Here is a 20,753-nt window from a genome sequence, read left to right as displayed (position 1 = left end):
CTCGAACAGCATACTCAACTCTAAACCCCGGAACCATAATTTCAGTAAGCAAGCCACACCAAACTACCAGAACCGGCAACCCTTTTAAGCGCCACGGACCCAAACTCCAACGAGGAACCAGACTTGAAACCAGTATAAAAAAAAGGTACTTTTCTACTGTGATACAATCACTGTATATGTCTAACTGGACGAGATATCCAACTGAGACAGCGACAATCACCGAACTATGACTTCACCTTGCATGACCTCTTGATCATGGGAATTCCACTGGATTTGACGGACCCCCATTAATACTCTTCTGGCTTTTACAGAGTTAGTTAATGATCACCGCCAAGTAGAGCTTCAGAGTGACTAGATAGACTTCAGGAATGCTCAGAAAATGGCAGCTGTTTTAATCCAAGCATAGTGGAAGGTATTACATCTGGGGAACAGTAACTTCCCATTTGTGAAGTTGAACTAAAACCAGCAGTGGAGGAAAGGGACGTGTTGCGATAGTCAGGCGAAGTTTTCAGAGCATTGTAGGCAGTTTGCAAGGAAGGCCCATGGTGTCCTATCGAACAATTGCTAACAGAGATAAGGACGTGATAATCCCATTATATAAGGCTGTTGTTAAACCACAATTGCAATACTGTGTTATGTATGGAGACCGCACCCAAAGAAAGACATTGGGCTTCTTGAAAGGATCCCAAAGACTGGTAATTCGCTTGGTGAGATCGGCAAAGTGGCATCCATATGAGGAAAGACTTAGAGTATGTGGGTTGCAGAGCTTGGAAACTAGGCACCTTAGAGGAGACTTGAGTGAGGTGTTTTAAGGCTGTGAGCGGCAAAGGTAAAAATGAATGAGGACAAAATTCATTCATAAATTATTCTAGAAACTAGGCACCATAATTTCAGTTACAGGGGAGATGTTTAGATAATGCAGGAAGTTTAATTTTAGCCATCGAGTTAAGTTACTGGAATAAGTTATCTACATGGGTGGTAGAGGCGGACAATCTGGGGAAATTCAACGGTCAGCTGGATAATTACCTACGGGAGAAGGGAAATAGGTTGTCTATTTCCTTTTCTTATTTAGAAAATCTTATTTTATTTTTTCTGGCTGGTGCAGCATAAGCCATAGGTTTCTTCGCACCATGTGGCCATTGCTAATACTATGCTTAAATTAGCCATCCTCCACCAGATGGCAATCTAGACTGCATACATTTAATGCTGCTCCCTTTTCCCTTCTTCACCTGATGGGGGTTTCTATTGACTTGGGGATATCTTCCCCATTTCTTCTATCCCCAGCACTTATCCACCTCTTCATGGTCTGTCATGAAGCTTAGGCTGACTTGAGCAGAGACCATCCAGAGAATATGGGACTGCCTGGCTTACCTCCCAGAGGCGAGTAACGAGGGGACCCACAGCAGCAAGTGCAGATGAATAACAGTTCTGGCTTTTACAGAATTGTTTATCGCACAGAGAAACAAAAGGTGCAGTTGTGGGAAACTCAGTAGCGCCCCAACCCAAACAGCAATCTAATACTCTTCTTAGCCTCGTTTTTTTTTTTTTTTAATGAAAGTTAGAAAAACTTTCATAATGCGTTCTGGAATTCAGAAAAAATTAACTGATGCATGCTTCGTAAGATTTATTCAGTACTGTCCTTGCTACCCCTCCAGCAATTTTTAACCTTAATGCCCGAATTGAATCTCTCGATTACACGTTACACCAGTGGTAATAGTTTCTCCATCGGGCAACAACCAATTACACTGTCAGTTGATCATATTATTACCGCATCTAGAGACAAAGTACTTCACAAAAGGAATTGAATCCTTAGAAGAAAGTCTCGAAGACTTATCGACAAAACAACCGAAAGCTATATTTCTGATGATCCGCGACATAATTACCAAACATAAATCAGTAAGATTATTACTCAAAATAAAACCCCCACTTACCAATCCTCGAACATCAAACTAACTGAATTTCCCGTTTTATAAACACCTTACTTGTGTGGTTCAATACAGCGCCATCTGCATGCTCAAATGTGTAAGATTACTTTGAAGAATTGTTGCATTTCCTCACGTCGCTGTTGTGGGGGAGGGGGGAATAGTATGATGAGCAATATCCAGTGGAGGGCGCCTCATGTACTCGGAGGTACAAGCCCTTAAACTACAGTAGCGATTACGTACAAAATTTATGTTATTCTGTTTATGCCCTAAATATATCGAGATAGCTTTCTATTAGGAACCTACCTGGTTGCGTTAACTTTAACGAGCAGAGTGGTCTCGATACTGGATGTTATCCACAGGTGTGATAATCCATGAAGACCACAGAGCTTCCTACAGTTTCCGGGTGTTCGATGGTAACTGGATCCACGATATTTTATGTTCAATTGCGCTGAGTTCTGGAGAGTTTGAGGCCATGCAAGGATGGAGAGAGAACTCGCTGGAATGCTTGTGGAACCAGTCCATTATCGTTGCAGCCCTGGAACACAGCGCTGTATTGGAGGATTCCTTGATGGTCCTTGTGCACATGGTCAAAAAGATGGGCCTGTACTAGTCTTCTGTGAAATGTTGACCGACAGGTATTAAAGGATCCCCGGTTTCCCATCCAAACATGCTCCAGACCATTACACCCGCACGCACTGGAAATACGATTCATCGTCCAAATAGACAACCTCTTTCCAGTGATCAACTGTCTAATTGTTCCCTTGCCATTTCCACTGTAAGTACATTTGCTTGATGATCGTCGGGTGGGGTGCCACTTTGACAATAACGGATGGTGGGGTTGCATGGGACCTCTTCGGCTGTTGATCTGCCCTTGACGCGCGTGTGATGCTGATGTACAGAAGAGCGAGTAAAGATGGGCCATCAATTTAAATTAAAATATTAAACAAAATTTATTAAAAAGATTTTACACTAATATTAATGATTGAAATGCCATTAGAAAATGTTACACAATATGTTTTTTAATTTTTTTTTCTCTTTTATAATCAACGCAATATTTCTTAAACTTGCATAATCTTCATGGAATCACTTTAAAAAATAGCGCATTGTATCCATTCTCATTTCAAATTTGTTTCAAAATATCTGATATGGTGCTTAGGGGCTTAGAGGGGAACAGGTATCCTGTGTGTTATCAGACACTCAGCCTAAAACACTGATGGATCCAATATCTCTCTATTACAGAAGATTTAGGAGAAGTCCGGTTGGCCTGCCTCCCTAAAATCCACTCATGCACACCTTCTCGATGGTAAGCCCTGTTACGTCACTTAGGTGGCAACGAACGTGTAGAGTGGTTCTCTTCAAGATGCCTGGTCAGCATGAAGAGGAAAAGACCAACCCCTCCAGCAATATGAAAGCACGACGAAACAAATGGCCCTCAGTCCCCAGCAGCTTTCACTCTCCCTCTTACGGCAGCGAGAGGATTAGAGTGGAAGCAGAGGGTGCTAAGAATCTCTGGGTACGACCAGGCTGCCATGCGCGGAAACTGAACTTGGCCTGTTATAACGTAAGAACACTCATCGGTGAAGACAGGATATTAGAGCTGGAAAAGGAATTAGAAAATGTGAATTGGAATATCATCGGTTTGGCTGAAACAAGAAGAAGAAATGAATCACTTATAAGTTTATCAAGTGGAAATCTGCTGTACACCAATGGAAACAGTGAAAGGAGTGAAGGTGGAGTTGGGTTTCTGGTCCATAAAGATTTTAAAAACAACATTTTGGAATTCAAAAGTACATCACCAAGAGTGTCAAGACTAATACTCAAGATTTCTAAGAGATACAAGCTAAAGATTATAATGATTTATGCACCAACATCGAGCCATGATGATGAAGAGGTTGAAGAAATGTACACCGAAATTGAGAGTCTTCTAGATGAGCAGAAAACCCACTACATTATTATTATGGGGGACTTCAATGCTAAGGTTGGAAAAAGACAAAACAGCACAGAAAGGGGAACTATAGGAAATTTTGGAATTGGTGAAAGAAATGAAAGAGGTGAAAGACTTGTGGAATTTGCAGAATCTCAAGGAACGTCAGTAATGAACACTTTTTTCAAGAAAAGGGTGAATAGAAAGTGGACATGGAAGAGTCCAAATGGATTAACTACTAATGAAATCGACTTCATCCTCACTAACAGAAGATATATTGTGAATGATGTTACCGTCCTGAATAAGGTAAATGTTGGAAGTGATCACAGAATGGTAAGATGTACACTTGATATAGATGTAGGAAAGGAAAGGAAAAAACTGACTCGAGTAAATAATACAAAGGTCTTTGAGATAACAGAAGAGGAGAAAAAGCAGTATGTACTGGAACTTAAGAACAAGTATGAGCTTCTGCAGACTGCTGAGGACCAAGATATCGACGAGGAATATTACAACTTTTTGAAAGTGATAAAGCCCAAGAAACCTATAGGGAAAAAGAAATCCAAAGAAGAAAAAATTAGTCAAGAAACACTTGTCATGATGAACCGAAGACGACAAATGAAAAGCAAGAAAAACACTGACAGGGAGAAAATTGAGTATACTGAGTTATGCAAAGCCATTAGAAAGAGACTCAGAGAGGACATAAGAAGATTTAACACAAGAAAAGTAGAACAAGCATTAAGGGAAAACAAAGGATTTAAATCAGCAGCCATGAGCAGTAATAAAGAAAGACAAATGATACTGAAACTGACGAATAGCGATGGTGTACTTATAAACAGCAGAGAAGGCATAATTCAAATAGCAGAAGACTACTATAGAGAATTATACAAGGAGCAGGGGAATGATGCCAGCAGTGGGGAAGATGGATTGCAAAGTAGCAACACATACGACATACCCGATATTCTTCCTGATGAGGTAGAACATGCATTGAAGAAAATGAAGAATCAGAAAGCCCCGGGGGAAGATGAAGTTACTGTAGAGTTGTTAAAATTGGGAGGAAGAGACATAACACAAAAACTGGCAAGGCTCTTCACAAAGTGCATTAGAAAAGGTGTGACGCCTAAGCAGTGGAATAATGCAATCATAGTTTTGCTGCATAAGAAAGGAGATAAATCAGAAATTGGAAATTATAGACCAATTAGCTTGTTATCCCACATCTACAAGTTGTTCACAAGGGTCATTACTAACAGATTAGAAAGAATACTTGATGAGAATCAACCGAAAGAGCAAGCTGGCTTTAGGACAGGATTCTCAACTATGGATCACCTTCATGTAATATCACAGCTAATGGAGAAAGCAAATGAATATAAAACACCATTATGCCTGGCATTTGTGGATTATGAAAAGGCATTTGACTCCATACAGCATAAGGCAATGTTTCGGGCACTGGAAAGACAAGGCATTGATACCCCATATATTATGATTTTGAAGAAAATATACGAGAGTGCTACCTCCTTTATTAGACTAGACAAAGACAGTAGGAAATTTAAAATTGAGAAAGGAGTTCGACAAGGAGACACAATATCTCCGAAGCTGTTTACTGCTGCCCTTGAGGAAGCTTTCAGAAGATTAGACTGGTCGCAGAAAGGAGTCAATGTGAACGGAGAGTACCTAAACCATTTACGATTTGCAGACGACATTGTGGTCATAAGCCATGATCCCAAAGAATTAGAGGAAAATCTTAATCAGTTATGCACAGCTAGTAAGGATTTTGGACTAAAGATGAATATGGCTAAAACAAAGGTAATGATGAACAAGTATGCCACAGAAAGGGAAATAATGATTGAAGGAGCAGTAATTGAAAAGGTGGAGTCATATACTTATCTGGGACAAGTTATTAGCTGTAATAATGATAAATGGCTGGAAGTCAAGAGAAGAATAAATTTTGGATGGATAGCATTCAGGAAATATAGTCACATACTGAAGAGCAATATCCCAGTTTGTCTGAAACGTAAAATAATGAATCAATGTATACTCCCCACCATGACTTATGGAAGTGAAACTTGGGCACTCACCAAAAGAATGGAAGAGAAGCTGAGAACTACACAGCGAAGAATGGAACGAATCATATTGGGAATCAGACTGTTAGATAAGAAGAGAAACACATGGATTAGGCAACAAACTCAAGTAAAGGACATTCTTATCAAAACTAAAGAACTAAAATGGTCTTGGGCAGGACACATAGCTCGAAGACATGATGACAGATGGACTAAGAAAATAACAGAATGGTACCCAAGAGGAGCTAGAAGAAAACCTGGAAGACAAAGGCGGAGATGGATAGATGAAATTCATGAGTTTGTGGGTAGTAAATGGATGTCCAGTGCTCAAAACAGAAGGAACTGGAAAGTTGCTGGAGAGGCCTTCATCCTGCAGTGGATTGAAAATGGCTGATGATGATGATGATGATGATGGTGCTTAGAATTCATTGGCGATCCTACTGTAAGGCTGATGGTCCCAGCTATTGCTGCTTTTTGAAATTCAGCAGGAATAAATTGATTTGAGGATGCATGGATATTTTGGTCAGTGGGGTTGAAATCGGCAATGCCTGTGTTTTATGTCCATAAATTGTGCGTGTTCTCTGTTCTGATAGACGAAAGATTTGAGTTTCCGGAGAGGACAACCTTGCTGTCCACTTCTGAGAGCGATAAACTCAGCCACGGATAGCTGGAGTCTTAATATGTCCAGCTTCTATTGAATAATACCATAATAATATTATTATTGCATTTACTTAACAGAAGCTGGAATGCAACCATAAATAGGCGACTTCAGAGAACCACTCCTTGTAGTATGCCCGAATTCGAAATTTACTCCATTATAACTTAAACATTGTGTGTGATATGGCCTCCAATTTTCCCAATTACGTCAGTATTCATCACATGCCCGTTTTCTCCTCCATTTCTTCGATCAGCACTTCTTTACCTCCTACCCTTGCTCCCTCGCTATTTCCTGGCCTTCCAATATGTATTTCCATCTCTATACCAACTACAGCAGCTCCTAGATGCAGATGCGACATTACCAAGTTCGATTTTTCATTTCCTCAACTACCACTACGAACCACGGAAGAAATCTCATGGTGGTTTTATCCCAGAGGAATTCATCACCAACTGACATCTCCATCACCTCTTCTGGTATTCATGAAAACGCCCTGTAGATAGATTTACAATTCTGTACAGGTGTGTTCAGTAATGTGCTCAATGAACTTCGAAGTCGAGCTGAAAGTATCGCGGATGAAGTTTCTCCAACTCTATGACTACTCAAGAGATCTTGTGCTACCATTAATGACAGACCTACCACTCTGATGACTTATGTAAAAGCGCTAAAAGGACACTTTTGAGTCTTCTTTGGATACTTTGTAATCTGATTGATTCTGTTACAATGAAATATTCATTTATTATTATTTTTTGTTGTTGTAAGAGAAGGCGAGCTCTTCTTTTAACTTTTAGATTTGGTTAATTGAACGTGTTCATACATTACGCATAGATGGCGCTATTTTCAATTATTTAACTGTTCATGAAGTATGAATGCCAGTTCACTTCCATTGAGTTGGTAAGTATGTCTTGTTTTGAGTCTATAATAGATTAAATGTTTGCTTGTACTTTCAAAAAATGAGGGATTTTATTTGTGTATGCGAAAGCACTTTAGATGGTTATTGAGTTTGGTAAATGTATAAAATAAAAAGAGGAATATCTGTACTCAAATGCCAAAAATCCTTATCGAGGTACATTATAAAGCCGTTGCACTAGAAACAAGTATTTTGCGACCCTTCAAAGATCATAACTCAATTTAAAAACCCGTGACTTAGGGAATGTTCCTTAAGAACAAATTGGACTTTGGAAAGGGGGGGGGGGACACAATAACGGAAGTACATTGTTCGAAATACGCATGTCCTGACAATGAGCCATCTTCTTTCATTCTCCTGAGTGTTTAGCTCTTCTAAAGCTCTACACCACAATAGTTCTTTATATCCACCTGGAATTGTTCTCAAGACCTTTTGAAAACAAAATTCCATTGTCCCTTAAAATGGCAATTTCTTCTATTCAGATGTTACTGAATGTGCTCATGCCATGTATCGTAATACAGTTTCAAGGGACACTGTACCCTCCGTTATACGGTTATTTCAACTATTCTTACTAGTGCGAGACCAGGTGAGGGGGTGGGGAGCACCCATTGTAGCGAGACCCAGTCTTGCTGTAAATCGCAATGTCGTTCTGTAGTTGTCACTGACCAATGCTTTAATGCATGTATTAAACTTTAGTACATCAAAAGAGCCACATCCAGTTGGCAAATCAACCTTAGTTGATTTGCTAGCTCAGTGGTTGGCTTATTGGTTGGTTTTGGCATATGGACTCTGTTAATAGTTGGTATGCAAATGGTCAGCTTAAGTCACAGGATTTCCAAAGCCTGATATTAGCTAATACAACATTGATTGGAGATGCAATGGGATGCTGTAATCGGGTGTAGTAAGTTTGCCAGATTTGAATATTTTCTTGATGGCAAATCTCGAAAGTGAGTTTATTTTTTAAATATAGTGCATCACAGATTCTGCAGTATCACGTTTACCGGTTCTCAACGCAACACCTGGTACTATGGGCGTGGAGGAACGCCGATTGCTAAAAGACGGGGGTTGTCAATGTTTTGATTGGATAGTGTACTTGCTCGCAGTACAGAAAGGTAAAGCTGATAATGCAAATTGGTGACGCTAGTAAGTGGTACTTCTAACATATTCATGTAAAATTAATGTCAAAAGCAAAAAATGGATTTTAAGCACTAATATTAAGTGACAATTGATTTCAAGTCATGAGAAATGTGTTGTCCTCTGATAGACCTCTTAGGGAAAGTACCAATCAAAATTAATTCATTGATTTGATTCTCTATTGCAGGTTGTCTACCAAACTTAGTGAACCGAAAAAATGGAGCACGAGGAAAAGAACGGTTCTACTTCAACAGAAGAAACAGAACAGCAAGAAGAAGAATTTGAATTTCTTAATAAAAGCGAAGTTGAAGATGAATTTCTGTTCTTTGCCACGTTGGGGCAAATGCCTGTAGTGGCATCGGCCTCCAGCTATCTTAGTTCGACATATGAAGCCCTAAAAGAGAACACTCTTTTGACACCAGCTCTTAACGTAACGGAGAAAAGTCTTCAGTTGGCTGCCAAAGGTGTGGAACCTTTGATTAAGATTTGTGAACCAGGCCGTAAGTATCAACACTTAACTAGCTTATTCTCAAAGGGTAGTGCTACATCTGATTGTCAGCAACATCATTAATGGAATTTTCGGAACTTTAGTCCTGATAAAATCGGACAAGTTTAAAAATCATTGCAATCTGCCAGTTCTTTGATATCAAGAACTGGCAGATCACCACATGACAAATAGATGTAGCAAATTTGAATCCGAAGTAATGGAAAATCTTCCACTAGCCTTACTCCCTCAAAGTTAGTTTTATAACATTTACTTTTCTCTTTTCAGTGAAAACTGTGGATAAAATCGCGACCATTGGATTGGGCGTCGTTGAGCAAGCTGGCCCTTCAATTCTTGAATCAGTTAGTCAAGTAAGTTCCCTTCTAATAAACGAAGCTTTATCTCCCATTTCACACACCGAATGTTAATGGATTGCTTTAGACTACTTCCTGTGTAAGATAATAAGGTGCGACTTGTCCATTCAAATAGGAAACCTGATTTGTGAACTGAATGACATTAGTCGTATTAGAGGCTCTGCCTGGATAGTCCAACCGCGGTGTATTTACCTTTGCATCAGCGATCAAATTTCGCATTAAGACCAGTATAGCCTGGGCTAATTTAGCATGAACTTGAACACGTGAATTTGCGCGATTATGGTAATATTATATAGACAATTCACTCGAGTTATAATGCTTAATACAATCCTATAATTAATCTGAGTACGGGTTATAAGAGACTTGTCAATTTTACAGGTTGTAGAAACGACGCGAGGTGCATACAACACATCTGTGGAAAAGGCCTGTGACTTTTACAATTCGTTGACTGCTTCTGGAATAAATAGGGTAAGTTTATTAATAGTTGCATATCATGTAAGAAACTTAAAAGCATCAGCTAAACTCCTACATTACCTTCCAATAATTTGTCTAAGTCAAACCTAGGCACCTATCCTGCAGTCCTTCCTCAATTTGAAATTTTGGCCCTTATGTGAGCAAGGGGAAAAATGCGATTAGCATTGATCTTGCTCAATCCATTCGAAGAAAACGTCTTAATCAGAATCTCGAAGGTATCTGGTATCCAGTCGCTTCAGTTTTCAGAACTGAAGCGTTTCTTGGTAAGGCCGCTTTCATTCCATCAATCACCTTATCCTTCCCTGCACCCGTTCCGGATCTCATCCTTTTTAAAAAAGCCTCGACTTGTACTCGGTACAGATATATATATATATATATATATCCTTAGCCAAAAGATTGGCAAGACAAGATCGTCCCTTAAATCCATGTGCTTTTAGTATAATTGAATTCCTGTCTAGATGATCCTGCAGGACTTATTTAAACAGACTATTCTTTTCCTTGCAAAAAGTTAACCTAACAATCTGTATTATAAAGTTAACCTTTGTATTCCTCTGTGAATTGAGATACATTCGCACATCTCCAGGCCATAGGACTTCCATGAATATAAAGATGCTCATAATTATGGCGAGAGGTTTAACATCCTGCCCCCTTATTATAATTGGCTAGTACCATCCACCTAAGCGATTTTATGTTAGATTTTGAAACTTCTGGTATTCCCTCCCTAAAGGACTCATGCGCGAATGTATATTAAAAATAAATTGTTTGCTCAGCAACCTGAGCGGATCGTCAAGATGGATATCTAGTGGACCAATGTGACTCAATCCCTTCTGTTAATATAAGTAATAAGTAGTCTTTGCCTTTTGCTGAAACAGACGAAATATCTACGTCTTAGACGAACTGTGGTCACCCTTGCAAAAGTCTCCATTGACAGTAATTACGTCCTTGAATTCAATATTAGTACACTGATCGCCTCCACCTGCAGGTTTCTTTCCTGCAGATTCTTAATGCATGAAGCACTGCTGATAACCAGATTAAGAGTATTGCTTCCTATTATCTAACATGCTGCTGTAGAATCATCCAATAAATCCACTAGTTTTGCTAGTGTGCGACCAAATTCCAGTCAATATCTGGAAAGGTAATCCCCATTGAGACATTCATTTACTGTTCCACATTCTTTGTTTGTTATATTTTTACAGCAATAATTACAGAATGTTTTCTGGTACTCTTTCACACAACTCGTCACCAAAAAAAAATGAATTTAAGGTACATTTGGATCCCTCCAATATTAAGCCGAAATTGTTGCATTATCAGGTTGTTTCACGAGTAGCTAATTTTTAATCTAGAGGCAAATTTCGTGAAATTTGGTGTAGCGCTACATAGTGGCAAATTCGAAATAGGAGGTGACAAATTAATAGTAGACAATGGTGCAAGAAAGCAAGCTTATGTAGCATCAGCCCAAAACCACTTCAAACATCCATTCCCTCTGAAAGTTTTTGTCCAGTTTCTCCTTGAATTTAAGCTATCAACTTCCACTACATAAGTTTGTTCCAGCAATCTATTCTACAACGGTCTTCCCTCAATTTGAATTTTCCCCCTCTGGTTCGTAATCTCCTTGGATTCATATTCTGAGCAAGCGGAGGGATCCCATCAGAATTGAGCCTGCTCAACCAATGAAGGCCTTGTACACCTCAATCAGTCACCTCCCAGGTGCCTAGTCTACAGACCGTTAAATTCTACAAATTTAACCCTTTAGTACGAGAACCCCTTCGTTCCCCTCACCAATCTTGTTGCCCTTCCCTGTACTCGCTGAAGCAAATCTACATCCTTCCTAAAATGACCTGTACGCAGTACTGAAGTCATGGCCTGACCATTGCCTTATACAATCGCCTTTTTTCCCTGCTAGCAAAATTCCTATGTATCATTGACAAAACCCATGACCTGCTCTTGCAGCCTGTCTGCATTGCTCAGAAAACTTCATATCTGACTGCACAACTACTCCCAGGTTTTTTCTTTCTATTACCATAAGTGTACAACACTTTGTACGTTTCTGTGGGGTTACTTCTACCCATATGCAGTGTTTTGCATTTGTCGATGTTCAACTTCAGTTGCCACTTCTCTGCCCAACTCTTCTAGATCCTGTTGCCGTAGCAGACTGTCATTAACAACCCTGTCAACCTTTGTATAATCTGCAAACTTCGACAGTAAGCCTGATATACCTTCATGTGTGAGGCTTAATGATCTTTCTAATGGGTGTTTCAACTGTACTTCCTAAAGCTTAATTTAAAGAAATTCATAATTCGTTTCAACAGTGCTACATTCTATGGCCCACTACGTTTGCCTTTGTGGTTACGTACAGACGTGAGGATGGTCAGACCTTGAATCAGGGTTCCCAAGTTCTAAACATCTTTTCTTTGCACTAAGGAACTTCAACTGTAGTTGAATCAGAAAGGTAATCTGACTTTCGGTGAACTGAAATCTCTTAAGATTACTTTCATTTCGAAATCCATTTCTGTTGGGAACAAATGTATCTGTTCAATCTGAGCTTTCAGCGAAGTTTTTGATTAATAGAACATGATCGATCAAGTTTAAGATGCTCTAAATGTAAATTTTCTAAATTATAGAATTCCCAAATCAGTGAGGCGCAACGACGCGCAGCTGAAAAAGAAATTCAGATAATGTTGAAATTTGGCGTCGGCGTAATTACTGATGTCACTACCATTGTTTCCAGAGGAATAGATGGTCTCGTGGGACTCTTTCCAGATCCGCGAACCAGACACCTTCGATCACAGGTAAGCTATAAATTCAGCTTCAATAAATAGAATCAATATTATAAAATGTTACTGAAACTTTTTTTTTTATTCAAAATTGACCTTTCCAGGTCTCGAGGCAAGCTGGAGCAGTCGAAACAAGCCAACCTCCAGAAGAGGTAGAAGATTTTCAAATAAATGCCGAATTGGGTCAGGTCGTGTGTCCTACACCTGAAATTCTAGATCCTCCAGAGCAGTATTCTAATTGGGTGGAAGGGCTGAGGAAACCCAACTCCAATTCCGAAGATGGACAAATGGTAGACAACTCAGAAACAATGGGACAGTGAACACTGCTTTCGCTTTTTCTTTTATCCGTTTCAACTGTTTGGTTGTTACTTTTCTGACTTCGAATAAATTTATGGTTTAAAAGTTTCATCTGTGATTCTTCTACACAGGATAATCTATATTAAATTCAAACTTTAAATAAACACCAATCATTGTCCAAAGCAATTCGCAAGATCCAATAAGATTGAAGGAATGTTTAATTCAAAGCCTGTTTAAAATAAAATTCTATTTCCGTGAAACTGAAAATAACTGAGTGTTCAAATTAGATTTTTAAAAGGACAAATGGGGAAGGGTTTTTGTTGGTTTAATTTCAAAGAAGTTTCTTGTTAATTTGCCCACATCTTAATATCAAGAGGCGTCTCTTTAATGCAACTGTCAACTATTTTCTAGTAAGTGTCTGTTTAAGGGCTAATTAAGTATGGTACTTGTAAGATCTTTCTACTTTTACTCTTTCACTTGGCAATTTATTTTTTAAACTTGACAAATACTGCAACATTTCGCAATAAGACTAAGCTAAGATGTTTAACGTCTTATTGCGAAATGTTTAGAAACCAAGGTGGAAAGCAGCTTAATCTTGATACCATTAAGTTAATGGAACGGGAATGACTGTCAATCTTTCCCGTTACTTGGTTTTTCCTTTTGGCAAACAGTTGGTAAAAGTACCATGTCTTAATTTAATTAGCCAAGATGAGTATTCTTAATAGAATACTTCATTTGATGTAGAAACTCTTGCAAAGCTTAGTAAGGAACAGCTGTACTTTAATTTAATTTAAACATTTTGGTGGAAAATTTGGACGCAAATGTCCAAACAAAGGAAACTTTCTAAATCGTTTCCTCATTGCTGATGGTAACTGTTAGGAGTATGGGGGACGATATTCCCAACCTAAAGATTTTTCACATCTTTCCCCACTCTTCGGTTACTGTCCCACTAGATTTTAGGGGATTTTAGCGTTGGAATAGCAGTGCCAGATTAAGGCACTATCTTGCAGGGCTCTTGCCCGTGGCGCCATTCTTTAAGGGGTCTTAAATTTTATATTAGGGCTTCAAGGCGAATCTAAGACAGTATTGTCAAAGTTTCCGGGAGAAAGCCATGCTACCCAAAATCGACTAACTGGACTAGTGTTTAATGAGATTTGAACTGACATCTTCCACAAAGTGTGAAAGGACTAATAACCACTGCAAATGTTGGGAGAGAACTGAGTGATGGGTTTCCGGTTCAAGTGGAACAGTAAGATTTATTTGGGAATTTTTTTCCCCCATCTGTGCAAATCCACCACAGAACACACGCAACTGATGGACACAATACAGGTATGGGCCTTCCCCGAAGCATTGCCGTAATGTTGGAAGTGTATAATTGTCCGGTCTTGCACAGCATTCGTGGTTTTGTCGATAATGACTATTGAGCCCAAGCCCATAACACTGCATCCACCAAACTTTTGTTGGGAGGATACAATCAGGAACTGTTCCCCTGGCATTCGCCACACCTAGGAACGGCTATCAGACTGGTTGAGTGCGAACCTCAACTCGTCTTTCCATAGGACTGTTTCCCACTGCTCTATAGTCCAGGATTCGCGCTCCTTACAACGTTAATCAGCGTCTGTTGAGATGGTCAATTCTGTTGAACGTGTCATCTTGCATAGCAGGTTCTGTGACTTGTTGCATGCATAAGACCTCTTTCCCCATCCATGGAGGGGTGTCCGGATGTTAGTGTAGTGTATAGCCGAACCTCTATATAACGAAATCGAAGGTTCCCTTGAAAAAATTCGTTAAAACAAATTTCGTTGTAAAGAAACGACCTTTTCAACAAAAAAATACTGTAATTCAACAATCAGAAATTAACTAAAAGATGGGAATGAATAAGTTTTCTAATATCTAAATTATTTCGTAAATATTTGGTTTTTGTTTACACCGGATTTTCCTTTACATCGTGCATAGGAATGTGGGCATTTGTTTAAACACCCATATTTTCTTCACACTGAAAGCCACAACGCAAAGTTTCAAATGCTGCCAACGTTTCATGTTTGGTAGGTTTAATACTCCCTTCAATTTCATTCAACTCATCGTCGACATTTGTCAATAGTTCTTTGAATACCCTCCAAAATGTTGGAGTCACTTGGAAACTCAGCTACTATGACATCATTATCAACTCCTAAAAATCCGTCAAGAACAATTTCTCCACAGATCAAACCTCGCTTGGAACTCTTCCCAAGATTGCTCAATGTCTTCTAGTAGTTAGGAAGTGTACGATATACATATTTTTAAAAAGGCTGCATGAACGTATCATCCCATTGGGGATGTCATTGAGATATCAATAAGCTCCTTACGTACTACAGACCTAATGTATTTAATCAATAAAGGTGGTGCCAAAGAAGTCATGGGCAACTACAGACCAGAGTGTTGACTTTAGTGCTAAGAAAGGAGTCACTCTGTAGTTGCAACACAGGACCATCTCGACAAGCACCACGGTGTCCTTAATGGATCACAGTATGGGTTCGTGTAAAGCAAATTTTGCGTGTCTAGTTAATTAACATGACATTATAAACAGTTCGATGCAAGAAACCATGTTGAATTTACTGTGACTTCAATAAAGATTTTGATATGGTTCCGCATGAAAGGCTACTATATAAACTTGAGCAAATTGGGGTTGCTGGCAAGATCTCTCGTTCGATCAAGGGCTGGCTATAAAAGACAAGAGTAGTAATAATTGGATATCCTCGGGGTGTAGCAAGTGCAGTCCCTCACGGATCTGTATTGAGATCATTTGTTTTCATCTTCATTAATGTCACTGATGAAAGAGTGGCAGTTGTCAAAATTTGCTGAAGATTTAAGTTAGGAAGGTGTGCTTAATGACCAAAACTGGGCCATTTTGCTTTAAAATGGCTTATATCGGTTTCTTAAGTGGTCTGAAAAATGACAACTGAAGTTTTGAACCCGAGGAAGTCACGGAGAGTGGAATTAAAAGTGGTCCAGGACGAAAAAGACTTAAGGGTTAAGATTCAATTGGAAATGAAATTTTCTAAATATAATCGCTGTAAGTAGCATTAATATTTATCGAATAACTTGCATACTTTAACTGGTAGCAGATGTAATCCCCAGAAATATAAGAAAACACGATGAATTCATTTAAATATCTTTTTTAATTTAAACTAGGGGCTTTGCCCCCTGCTCGCCAACCCCCGCACACGCTTTTTTACATAAAATGTAGAGGTATGACGGAGTAAGTCAATCCTTTTCTACCTAAAAGACACACCCGCTGAAACGAACTGATGTTCTTCCTCCTTTTTACTCCCTCACTCATGCTTTTTCTTTCTTTTGTTCTCCATCAGGAAGCTCAGGCAACCCTTGATGGAGAGCAGCCAGAGCACTGTGGACAGTCTGGCTCACCACCCAGTGGTGGTGGCGAGCAATGTGGAATTCCACTACCGGTCCTGCGGTTAACTGTATCCTCCTACAGTTAACCATGCATTTAATATTTTTTTTAAATAAAATATTCTGGTATAAAAACGATTAATTATAAACAAATTTTACTGTAAATCACTTCGAAATTGGTAAAAACTATTCTTGTCAAATCTCTTAAATTTCTTGTATGTTTAATCTTACTTTCTGTTTCCCAAGAAACGTCAGATGGTAGATATTGGTATATTATTAAGATTCTTGGAAGCAGTCAAAATTCTGATTAGGAATCGTCTAAAGAGAATTTATTTAATCTAAGAACGAACACAACGAGTAGGTACCATTGAACCTGGAATAATCACTCTGCAATACCGGATAATAATCGATAACTCAATCGCTTTCTTTTCAACATGATCTGAAAATACCAAGAATGTATGGGCCCTTAGACACTACCAATTACTCTCTACCACTGGAATCATTTCTTGGTTTCTCCAGCAGGTGCTTCCATCTAGTGTTGCAGACAGGAAAATCTGCTTCGAAATTATAAAGAAATGATGATTCGTTTGAATGTCGTAGGAATTGGGAGCTGAAGTGACATGGCCAGGGATAAGATCTGATAACTCCATACAAATTAATCTTTGTCAGGAAAGATTGCATTTGTGGTTGGTACGCTGATTACGTCCACTGTCCTTTCACGTTGTGAGAAAAATGGTTTGGGTTCAAGTCCCTTCTGGAAAGAGATCAACTTTTGTGGACCTTCTTTTCACACGGTGGATGAATTATCCAACTTGAGCAAGAATCTCCAAGTAAAATCACTCACCCAACAAACCAATAGAAATAGGTTGTTTTATGATTATAATTCTTAGTGTGTTCTATGGAGTTAGTCCATCTACGGTGAGAATTACAATAACCCAAGGCCATGGAATGTCCTTGAAGTCAATAAAGTCTATACTTGATAGTTGCATTAAGTCGATTATTAAAGAGTGGAGAGATTACAAAAAGTTATTCTTCTTTGGAGTTTGGTACTTTAATATTTTATATTCTCCTATGGTGCGCATTAATGGTTGTCGTGGTAACTAATCCTCTCATCCCCGAACTCTGTTTAATAACAAGGACAATCTAAAGTGGGCTTAATTTATGCGTGATGGGATCAGTCAGATACTTGTTCACCAACTGTCATAATCAAAAAGCTTTCTGCTGGGAGTAATTATTTAAATTCAGATCTGGCCTCCTCTTTAATGATTCACCAAGAGTTCATATTCATAATCTTCATTAAGATTAGTTTCCATATTGAAAAAAAAAAAAAAAATAAGACAAAGAAGACTCATCATTCCATGTAATCGTAAATTATGTACCACATCATTTGCAATTATCTGAGTTCTTTGCCCAATATTTAGTATTAGTATTAATAGTGGAAAATAATGCTGGGAAACAAACCAAATAACATCAAGGAAAAAGAAGAAAACACATTCACACCATCTGTCTATCTCATCTTATTAAATTATTCACTTCCACAAAATCAGTGCTGTGTGCAAAATTATCACGAAACTGAAGTGAACCATTCGATCAAAGAAGACCCATCATTTTAAACTTCAAATGATTGCTTTTATCTTCAGTTTCTGACTTATTATCTTCTAAGACATTGTCAGGTTGAATAAATAAATAGCATTAGTCCTGTATCGTCGCTTCCAATGGGGTAGATCAAAGCAAACCAAAGTAATTCGAAAGAGGAATTGAACTGGAAATGTGTGAATGCCTTTCCTTTATTCTTTAAACTAATAGACATTCTTATTTATCTTCAGGGACAGTTGCATTCTTCATTAAAACTTTAATGTTCCGTTGGACGATGAATTTCAATTGAAATAATTAACTTTAGAAACTTTAATTCCCACGCCTTTTCCCACTGTAACGAAAGCTATATGCACTGAAAGGACAGAATTCATGGGATACATGGTCTAGACGCTGTCATCCCCCTCTCACTAGTGGACGAACCTACTGCTTGGCAGGTATATAGGTACGCTGCATTCACGTAGACGGCAATTCGATGTCTGTATGGATAAACGTCGTGAGTTGACAGACTTTGAAAGAGGGATGATGTGCCCGATGCATGGGCCACTCTAACGCGGAGGTGGCACAGAAATTGCACTGTCCCCGTTCGACAGTATTAAGAGTGTATCGGGAATATGCCATTTCCAGAATAACATCTCATCGTGGACAACGCTGTGGGCGGAGGAAGTGGATGGCCGCCGACGTCTGTCTCGCATTGTCTCAGCCAACCGTAGAGCGTTAGAAGCACAAATCACCGGCGAGTTCAACGAGGGAGGTGCCAAAAACGTCTCCACCAAGACCATCAGGTGATCATTAGCCGCAATAGATTATGGGACCCACCAGAGTCCCATTGCTAACACCACGACACAGGACTCCCCGCCTCAACTGGACGGAAGAACATCGGAATAGGACCTTGGATGGTTGGAGACGGGTCTCTTGGTCCGATGAATCCCGTTTTCAGTTATTTCGAGGGGACGGGAGGGTGCGTATCTGGCGGAAACAGCATGAGCTATGCATTGGTCATGTCAACAAGGAACTATTCAGGCAGGTGGACGGTCGGTATTGGTCTGGGGCGTGTTCAATTGGCATACTCTGGTACGTCTAGATGCATCTCCGAATGGTCCATATTACGTATTCATCCTTGCAGACCATCTGCATCCCTTCCTGGTCATCGTGCACCCACAGGAAGTGGACTCTTCCAGTGGGACAATGCGCCTGCTCAAAGAGTCGTAGTTAGTTGAACAGTTTGAGGAACTCCACAGATTTTACCACCACGGAATGGCCTCCTTGTTCCCCGAACATGAACATTGTGGAGCATCTTTGGGATGCTGTGGAAAGGTCTATTTCAGTTTGGATCCTTCACCCAGGAACGCAACTAAATTATGGACAGCGGTGCAACAAGCATGGATGGAAATACTTGTGGAACGCTTTCGTGAACTAGTGGACTCAATGTCTTGCCATGTGATTGCCGTTATCCGGGTGAAAGGTGAGCCTACCCGCTACTAGGCAGGTATCCAATGATTTCTGTCCACTCGCTGTACTTTATTTAAAGGAAATCATGGCTGTACCTAATAGGTATGATAAGTCTTCTTGGATTATTGTAGATACGAGAAAGATTCTGTCTCGTTTCGCTAAACAAGGTTGTAAATACCTGAAGAATTCCGACATTTTTTCGTGCACCGAGTTAGTAGATCTCAAAGGCATGGCTTTTGACACCCAAAAGCCACAGTTTTCCATCCGTAGAACGTAAAGATCATATTTTTGGCATCTTGTTTTAAAACAAGTGTTAGGCATCATTGTATTGTGTCCGTAAATTGAGTATTCTGCATTGGTTTGCTTTTATTGCTGGATGCTCGTCTCACCTTAGACCGAATAACTCGGCCACGGTATGAAAACCCCTCTTGAAATCCACGCATCCACACCAAACCCAATCCCAAAGGCTAAGATTAACCAAGAGCCACCAAACATCACAACCAGTAGTTTTTCCCACCTATAAATCCTTAGAACTTCAATTTGATATCTGGAATTTACCAAAAGTTTTAGACATTGGCTGTTCCTTCTTGAAATTCAAACTACTTGTCATCCGCCCTCAGACATGTAACAGGACCAGTTGACATGATGGTCTACCCTACTGAGGGATGAAAATTGAAGTAGTGGTCTGTCTTGTTTGAGAGATTGTGTCCTACTCTTCTGATTTGTAGTGTAGATCTTTAGATACCAATAATCTTTCTGATCATTACATGTAACACTGTACCAAAATTCTGTTGATAAAAAAATACACTAAGAAAGTTTTCTTCTTTTAAACAATGGCCTTTATTACTCTACAGCATACTCAGGTATGTGGATCTCTTCAAATGTAATTGGGATTATCCAAGATGACAGTCCAGGTCATCCTGGGTTGCCATCCTCTTTACTGTTATTGTTCCTTTAAGCTATTTTATATCTGTTCATTTTCGTTTCAATAGACCCCCAAATTGGCTTTGACACCTCAAAGATGTGTTGCGGTTATCAATAATGGCACCACGGATGGAAGAATCTTATTTAAGATAAGTGCTTTATACAACGAACATAATATCTTCAGAAGAGAGGATTTAAAGTCTCCAAGGACAAAACATCTTCTCTGTCGTTGTGGTAGTAGTCTTAAGAGCATCAGCGATTTTCTTTGTGTATACTGTCTGTAAAATTGCGTGTGTTTTGAGGGAGATTTTTGTTTCTTGGATGAAAAACCCAAGTTTCTGGGAGAGAAAACCATGCCACCTTCACCTGAGACCGACTAACTCGGCCACGTT

The 20,753-nt window shown here is 39.4% G+C and overlaps 1 protein-coding gene across 1 annotated transcript; it reads left to right on the top strand.

Annotated features, from left to right (window-relative positions):
• The first annotated feature begins 8,791 nt into the window (after window positions 1-8,791).
• On the top strand, window positions 8,792-13,113 carry LOC150082611 (uncharacterized). The gene is made up of 5 exons (XM_090378708.1): window positions 8,792-9,099; window positions 9,372-9,454; window positions 9,836-9,925; window positions 12,553-12,720; window positions 12,810-13,113. Exons 1-5 carry the CDS (start codon window positions 8,817-8,819, stop codon window positions 13,023-13,025), a joined length of 840 nt encoding a protein of 279 aa, XP_090234834.1. The 5' UTR covers window positions 8,792-8,816; the 3' UTR covers window positions 13,026-13,113.
• The last annotated feature ends 7,640 nt before the right edge of the window (window positions 13,114-20,753 follow it).

Source organism: Mastigoproctus giganteus, chromosome 7, assembly GCF_048544385.1.
Source record: "Mastigoproctus giganteus isolate SK-2022 chromosome 7, ASM4854438v1, whole genome shotgun sequence".
In the NCBI taxonomy this organism is placed as follows: Eukaryota; Metazoa; Arthropoda; class Arachnida; order Uropygi; family Thelyphonidae; genus Mastigoproctus; species Mastigoproctus giganteus.
Note: the sequence above shows the minus strand (reverse complement) of the source record. Positions and strands in the feature narration are given on the sequence as shown.

What these genes read in the sequence shown, in the direction of transcription:
- LOC150082611 (XM_090378708.1), top strand. Translation starts at nt 8,817, where the DNA reads ATGGAGCACGAGGAAAAGAACGGTTCTACTTCAACAGAAGAAACAGAA. An exon ending in TTCTTGAATCAGTTAGTCAA is followed by an intron (nt 9,455 to 9,835) that starts GTAAGTTCCCTT and finishes TCAATTTTACAG; the next exon opens with GTTGTAGAAACGACGCGAGG. An exon ending in CCAGACACCTTCGATCACAG is followed by an intron (nt 12,721 to 12,809) that starts GTAAGCTATAAA and finishes TGACCTTTCCAG; the next exon opens with GTCTCGAGGCAAGCTGGAGC.